This window comes from Carex rostrata, chromosome 17 (genome assembly GCF_964058835.1).
Source record: "Carex rostrata chromosome 17, lpCarRost1.2, whole genome shotgun sequence".
NCBI lineage: Eukaryota > Viridiplantae > Streptophyta > Magnoliopsida > Poales > Cyperaceae > Carex > Carex rostrata.
This window is the reverse complement of record NC_135934.1, coordinates 3,681,655-3,689,616: the sequence shown is the minus strand read 5'-3', so window position 1 is coordinate 3,689,616 and position 7,962 is coordinate 3,681,655. Positions and strand designations below refer to the sequence as shown.

General features: G+C 33.9%; 1 protein-coding gene across 1 annotated transcript; it reads left to right on the top strand.

Annotated features, from left to right (window-relative positions):
• Positions 1-4,429: 4,429 nt before the first annotated feature.
• On the top strand, positions 4,430-6,807 carry LOC144568000 (uncharacterized). The gene is made up of 6 exons (XM_078318213.1): positions 4,430-4,743; positions 5,254-5,381; positions 5,759-5,862; positions 6,072-6,159; positions 6,246-6,307; positions 6,416-6,807. Exons 1-6 carry the CDS (start codon positions 4,631-4,633, stop codon positions 6,566-6,568), a joined length of 648 nt encoding a protein of 215 aa, XP_078174339.1. The 5' UTR covers positions 4,430-4,630; the 3' UTR covers positions 6,569-6,807.
• The last annotated feature ends 1,155 nt before the right edge of the window (positions 6,808-7,962 follow it).

Genomic DNA, 7,962 nt, shown 5'->3' with positions numbered 1-7,962 from the left:
GATGGTCTAGAATCTTTAGATCAAGTGATTTTCTACCTGTCTAAAAAAATTGTATAAAAAATTCTAAAAAAATGTAAAATCCGGCAACAAAGTACATTTTTATATGGAAATCATATTAAGCGGTTCGCATTGCTTGTTTGGACTTTAAAAATAAAGATATGGATCCACAGTACGGACCGATTTGCGCTATGCATATTACCATTGCCTCACTCTTGTTTGAATTGCCCCAACCTTTTATCATTAGTGAAAAAAGACAAAAAAAAAAAAAAAAACAATTCATCTGTCCCCAAAAATCAGAAAGTTCATCTGCTAAATAGACATATTTACTGCACCCCTCATTACCTAGTTTCTCAAAAAAGAGTGAGAAATTAGTAGTTTTGGCATTATATGAGAAGACAAGAATTTGACAGGGCTTTATACACACAGGTAAATATGTGATTTTGTGTTCTATAGGCATGCTATTTTAGCATCATACTGTGCCAAAACCAGCTCAAATGGCAGCAAAAAAAAACAAACTGACTTGTAATTGTTAGGAAGTTGATAAAAACCAAAACCCAACCCTGGCAACCACCCAGCCCCCAAAGGAAAAAAAAGGAAAGAAATAATCCCATATCTATTGACAACCACAACAAATGGTTACAGAGAGGTTGCTTGTCAAATTTGGTGCAATTAGAAAACTTCTTGATCACTGATTAAGTGTCGATAGAACTAAACCGTTATTCTGTCAAACTGCTTCATGGATGACCAATCGGTTTTCAAATTGCACCAAATTTTGATACATAACATATCTAAACTATAGAGAAGATATTTGTACTTTTATTTTTTTATTTTATTGGTCGGTTTGTCATGGCCGTGAAACATGTTTGTTGTCGATATTTTGAATTATTCATTAATTACCTCATGTTCACAGATGCAACGAGAAGAGGAATGCTGGAGCTCCCAAATTACAAGCTTCTGATCCATCCCTCCTGTTGCCACAAATCCAAAGCTACATATATATACATGGTATATGGGTTAATAATACATTTGTTATCTCTGTATCTTTGTTTTCCTTTTGTCCTTTTACATTAGTGCAAAGGTTGACATAATGATTATAGCCAACCCACTTCACCATTTGTCCTTTTTTTTTTTTTTTTTTTTCTCTTTTCCATTAGAAAATATTTTACATTTTTTTATATGAATTTAATTAGTTCATTTGAGATACTCCTTTCGTTGGATTACACTAGTCCTTATATTTGGATTAAGTAGGGTTGTATTTTTGTACTTTCCTTTCTAGGTTTTCTATGGATATGTTTGGTACATTCCAGGGATTGACAGTACAGATAAGTTTGAAAAAACTCAATACTGTAATGTTCAATACTCAATTAATTGATTAATCAACAGATCAATGGATCAATCGATTTTTAGAGGGGTTTTGTTGATCTGACCTGATCCGTCTGATTTTGATCCGAACCAAACGCCCCATCACATGATCCAATACTCCCTCCTCCTTTCCTCTATCATGAACAAATAATTAAATACTGTATCAGGGTTTACAATCTTCCAAAGAAATGCTCTTTCATCCTTCCCACCTGTGGCCATAAGAAATGGATCTACAGGACAGCATGCAACCATACTAGTTTTAATACCAATACAAGCAAAAACAGCTCTAGTCTTGTATTCCATTTACTGATTCCATACCAGTAATAATCAGTACTAGTTTTAAACCTTCCAACTAGGACGTTTGTATGCAACTATACTAATTTCCTGGTGTCTTCTTTTTGTGCTTGAATATCGAATCGGATTTAAATCCATTAACTAATTGGATACTCGATAAATCTAATGCTCCGACTTGTAATTGGAATTTTGTTCACATGACCTAATTGCAGTAACCACAGACTAATAAGTAGTATATTGGTATTCCAAATCAATGCAAAAAAAACTTTAATCACACTCCATTTATTCAAATAATATATTCTTTTCTCCAGAAAATACAAAAAGAACACTATGTATTCATCATCAGTACATGATAACAATATACTTACCAGTATGTCTCAGGAATCAGTAAATGGAACTGACAGCTCCTTGCAATTCTTCTTCTTCTGCTGCTGCGAATAAGCACGAGAGTTATTTCCTGCTTTGACAAAAAGCCAAAACTACAAATGAAAGCTTCGGCCATTAAATTAGGCAAAACAAAAATCAATAATTCAGAATGGCACCAACTGGTACTATAGTACTGAAAAGCAATACAAACAAACCTAGTAGTAGTACATTAACAATGTTATCTCACCAGGATTGCCATCAGATTCCATATCATCATCTTGATCAGTGAAATTTTGGCTCCGTCGAATTCCCGTAAAGAGATTTGAAGGGAATTGAATTGGACAAAATTGGTGCTAGTTTGCGCTATATAATGATTTTTTCCCTTGATCACAATCTTTTTAGGAACTACCCACTGAATGCCTCACCATTCTTCTAAACACATATCTTGAAGCAATGATTTGAAGGCCTGACTTCTGGAGTTAATATCTAATCTAATGGTAGCTAATTAGAAGTATAGTTTACATTCGAATTCAGCATCTACAAATTGAATTTGTAATGGCTCAGTAGATATGCGCACTACTGGTACAGTTTGGTATCGGTTAACTTGAGTATAAACTCGTTACTTGGCTTGAAAATTCAGCTGGTACAAGTGTTGTATGTTTTCCAATCAATAATTCTGAAAAAAATAATTCTTCTTATTTTGATTCTGTTCAACTAAATTCAATTTTAAATCAATTGAACTTCAACAACTGTTGTGTTTCAGGGTAATTTTCCCATGACATGTAGATGTAGGGCCCCCCTGGATCCGGATCCCCTAAAGTAACTCAATCTTTGGGTTTTCGATTGCTTCGCGATTCGAATTCATCTCTCGAGATGTGCGCGCTCCACTTTGGATAGATTATCATAGATTTGAATCGAACGATCCCGATCGAAAACCCAAAGATTGGGTTACTTCCCTGGATCCGAACTCCCCCCCGTCTTATTTTATTTTTCTCTTTCAAGACAATTTCATAATTAATAATTGAAATTACGTAAATTACATGGTCCTAGTTCTATTTAATTATTAAAGCTATATGTTTATAACTTTATATTGGTCCCAAATTCTCCTTGAATATTGTGTCTCGTCAAATTATACACTTTTTAGATGCACTTTACATGATTCTGCCTCCAAAATAAAATGGAAATAATGAAAATTAACAATAATATGATATGCGTACGCATCTATAATCATTACTATGATAAAATCATTCGTTAGAGTCGCATAATACAGTTTGGTTTCATTATATTACATTTCGTGATTAGTTGTTAATATCTCATTACTGTTCAATGAAATATATTTAATTCGTCAAAGGAAAAATTATACACTTAGTCATCACAACACAGGTAAGAAATAAACATGCTTTTTGTCAATGATTCGCAGATAAGTCATACGAGATAATAATCCGAATCCTGATAGTTGTTAACTTATAAATTAAATTTATAAGTGATAACATTAAAAAAAAATTACATATAAGTTGCATTTCACTTTTGGCCTTATTTATTTCAATATAATCGTATTTTTGGCATTTCAGCACAACATCCATTGGTTTGATTATTGTAGATAGAGTTAGAGGCACTGAGTTGTATGTGAAATATTAAAATTCTTTTGAAGAACAATTCCAAAAAAAAAAGAAAAGAAATTCTTTTCAAGAACATGAAACACTACTTTATGTTGCAAACATATATTTTATATTCATTATAGGAGATAGTGCCACAATTTTTTATGAAAGCTATAAAATTTGAAAGAGGATGATTTAAATGTCTCTATTTTTGTGTCTCTCCATTATACTTTTATTTTTAAAACTACAATAATTTAAAACTTAAATGTCAAAACAAAATAATTAGATACGATTTATATCATTTTCTTTTTTTCACATGTAAGAGATCATGACATCTTGATTAGTATCAAAAAACTTAAATTATAGATGTTGAATTTTCAAATTATTGATTTATATAAAATCAAAATTGAAAAGTATTAATATTTTATATGTATGCTGAGAAAATAATACATATCACATCTAACTATTTTATTTTGACATATAAATTGTAAACATTTTTATTAGAAAATAAGATAATAAGGGTATCACAATGAACCATCCTCAAATAAAAATCGAAATAATATAATTTGCAATAGCCATTATTAGTTGTGCATGATTTGCAAACAAATCAGACGGTCAACAATAACGCAGCACCGCAAGAACTCAATAATTTGACATCGTGGGTAAATTTCCGGTGCCGGGAATGATTTCTCGACTTGGCGCGATGAACTGCTTCGTGGATCACATGCATGGCACGTGACTCGCCTAGTCTAGTTCCCTTCGGTCCTTCCTTTTTCTTTTCTTTTCTTTTGATTGAAGCCCGTAGGCCCCTTCGGTCCTTCTACGCAACCACAGAATCCGCTCTGGGGGCGGTTCGGTCCTTTATAAGACCAAAAGAAGCTTTCCCCCGAAACCCTAGCTTCCCATTGCAATTGCCATCGCACAATTCGACGAATCGAGGCACCTAGAAACTCGATTAGCCATTTAATATCGTCGATTTTGAACCAAATTGAAGTGTTTACCAAGAGAAGATGGTGTTTTACTTCAAGGCTAGGCCCGATGTGGGGGATTACACCATTTTCATGGGCCTCGACAAGTACGAGAACGAGGAGCTTATTAGATACGGATTCCCTGAAGATATTTGGTAAGATCAAGCTTGTTTCGTTTATTCATCTTCTTTTAGTAGTAGTATAGATAGTCTGTGTAGATGTCGTGTTCATTCCCTCTGAAATTTAAGCTTTCTTTATAATATATGGAAATTTGGAAAGTGGAGATGTAAAACCAGAGTATCTTTGTAAGTTGTAACCAACCAGGATGATTGCATGCAACCATACTAATATCCTGGTGGATTATTTTTTTGTGCTTGCCTTTGCTTTCCATTTTATAATTGGAATTTTGTTCACAAGACCTGGTTGTAGTAACCGCAGACTAATAAGTAGTACATTGCTATTCTAAATCAATACAAAAGAGCTTTAGTCACGATGGAATCTTGTTAGAACTTTTTTAATTGAGTCAATTAATGGATTTTCTCTGTCTTAACTTAACGAATTGGCTATTTTAGAATATTTTTTAATAGATTCAATCTTCTGTACTGGTATGTCTGTACATACAAGTGTTATCTGTTGTCAAGTTTTTTAATTTGGTGATAATGCAGGTTTCATGTTGATAAGATGTCATCGGCACATGTTTATGTGAGATTGAACAAAGGCCAGACAATGGATGACATCAGCGAGGGTTTGCTTGAAGATTGTGCTCAGCTTGTTAAAGCTAATTCTATTCAAGGTTAGATATTCTTCCTCGTCTTCTTTCCTGTGTAACCTAAATGTTGATATTGCAGAAATACCTCTGAAAAGTTTGCATTTACACAAAGCTTGTTATGCTTTATCTGTGCTGCCAATTTTGCTAAAACACCCAAACTCACCAATTTTTACGTGGGGCTATGGTGGAGTTTAAATGTTTAAAATTTTAGTTTATTGCTGTGCTTATTCCCTTCGAGTGAACTTTGTGGGGGCCTTGGGGGTACAAGAGCTTTACAATGAACAGTTTGTTTTATTGGAAGTAAACTATTATTAAGAGAAAAGCTCAAGAGTTCATTCCATTTCAGCTTTGCTGTGCATGGAATTAAGATGGGAGATGGATTTGACTTTTTTTGTTTTTAGGAAATAAGGTGAATAATGTGGATGTTGTTTACACGCCCTGGTTTAATTTGAAGAAGACTCCTTCAATGGAAGTTGGTCAAGTCAGCTTTCACAATTCAAAGATGGTAATGATCTCTCATTTTAAAGAAATCTCTTTCTAATCAATTCTTAATACCTTTGTACCGGCCTGAAGCTGCAAAAGCTTCTGTTCTTATTTTGGTTGGGTGGCAGAGGGTTGGAGAACATATTTTGTTGCCAGGCCGGTGACAGATTGCACAGTTGCATGTCATGCCGGCTACAAGATTTAATAACACATTTTTGATATATTTTCCAGGTGCGCACGGTCAGGGTAGAGAAAAGGATAAATGAGGTTGTCAATAGATTGAACAAGACAAAGGTCGAGAGGAAGCCTGATTTAAAAGGTGAAATTTCTTGTAGTTTGTATTATGACATTGCAATTTTTTTTCAGGTGGTTTTTAATATGACATTCTGAATTACGGACATGTAGCTGAGAGAGAAGCTGTAAATGCGGCTGAGCGAGCTGAGAGAAAGCTTCAGATGCGAGATAAGGTAGGTATTTTTAATAATCTTCTCTCTTGCAGAAATAATGTTATTCTTATATGCAATTGTTAGATTATACAAATTTAATGTCTTTATCCTTTATGAAAATGGATGCAGAAAAGGAGAGAAGAAATGGATAGGATGGAGAAGGAGAAACAGGCCGAGATCAGGAGCTACAAGGGGCTCATGGTGGCTGAGAAAATGACTTCTAACAAACAAATTGCATCCGGAAGCAAGTCACTCCAGGAGCTGGAGGAAGACTTTATGTAAAACCAATTGCTGGAAATGAAACTCAAAAAAGAGTTTTATTCTGATACTGCACTCTGGCAAAGCAAAAGTTTAGAGCACCTTTCTGTTCTGAACAAATTAATTTTGGTGAGAACAATTCTCATGTTGTTGGAGTGTGTTTTGTGTTAGCGTCAAAATAAGATTGATTGTTTGTTATATTCCTGTTGTTGCAATTGACTAATACTCGTGCATTGCTGGCAGCTTAATGAAAACCACTGCCTGGTAATTTTTGTTCCTTGGTAGCAAAATATGTACAAAAGTTTCCATAGTTTTTATTGTTGTTATGAGCACTGTTATTAAAACCGGTTCCCAGACGGTTGGAGCAGAAAAAGGCGGACCTGGAACCAAATGTGGTTTGGTCCAGACGAAATATTAAATATGCATGACCCCAAAAGAATATTTTGGCCGTAAGATTTGGGATAATTAATGCATGCTATTTTTAGTTTCTGATTTTTTATTGTTTTATGTTGTTTAAAATAGAAAGGTATTAAACTAGATAGCTCATTAGCAGGGAAAAAAAATAGTAGACAAGATATAGTAGTGCATTATATACATTCTTTTCCAAAAAATTCAGAATTTGAGAACGTCATAAAATTGTTAAAATTTCTCACAAAAAAGTTATTCCTATAATACATCAAAAATTACAAATTCTATTTAGAGAATATTTTCCAAGATAATACATATCATCTAATGAAGAAACACAATACCATCTCTTTACCATATTCTTGTAATTTTGTTCATTTTTATTAATAATACTTGATATAATAGTTTTGAGTATTTTTTTTATACAATCATGTATATTTAATAATATATTATTGTTAAGACACTAACGGTTCAACCATTTGACCCATTGGTTTGACTAGTGAATCAATGACTTCAACATCTGTCGGATTAGTCACGGATGTGGTTATGATAACATTGATTTTGACTTTTGAGTGTTTGCTGTTGTGGGTCTGATTTCCAAAGGGACCCTCTAGGCTCTAGTTGTCTGAATGACGTTGATTAAAGTTAATGCTTGACAGGTTAAGATTTATAGATATCAATCGTTAATCCAACACTTGACTGTCAATCGGACCTCTGGGCCTGGGGTGGTTATCCAACCAGTTTCTGGTCTAATAGGCATTGGTTAGGTTTAGGGTACTTACCTTGAAATGGCTAGCTTGCAGTAGCAGTACAAAAAATTGAGATGGCTAGCTTCCGATCCCAACTGTTGATCTTCGTTGAGATTCACATATAGAAAAAAAACTTGTTGAAATTCTCCCATAAGTTCCTGTTATTCCCAAAGACCCAAGGAACAACAACAGATTTATTCCCACAAAATCAAAGAGTTTCACTTCTATAATGATACACAACTACACAAGCTCGCTGAGTTGATG

Bases quoted from the DNA above. Each gene is read 5' to 3' on its own strand.
- LOC144568000 (XM_078318213.1), top strand. From the start codon at position 4,631: ATGGTGTTTTACTTCAAGGCTAGGCCCGATGTGGGGGATTACACCATT. The intron at 4,744-5,253 runs GTAAGATCAAGC...GTGATAATGCAG, and splicing joins GGATTCCCTGAAGATATTTG to GTTTCATGTTGATAAGATGT. The intron at 6,160-6,245 runs GTGAAATTTCTT...ACGGACATGTAG, and splicing joins GAGGAAGCCTGATTTAAAAG to CTGAGAGAGAAGCTGTAAAT.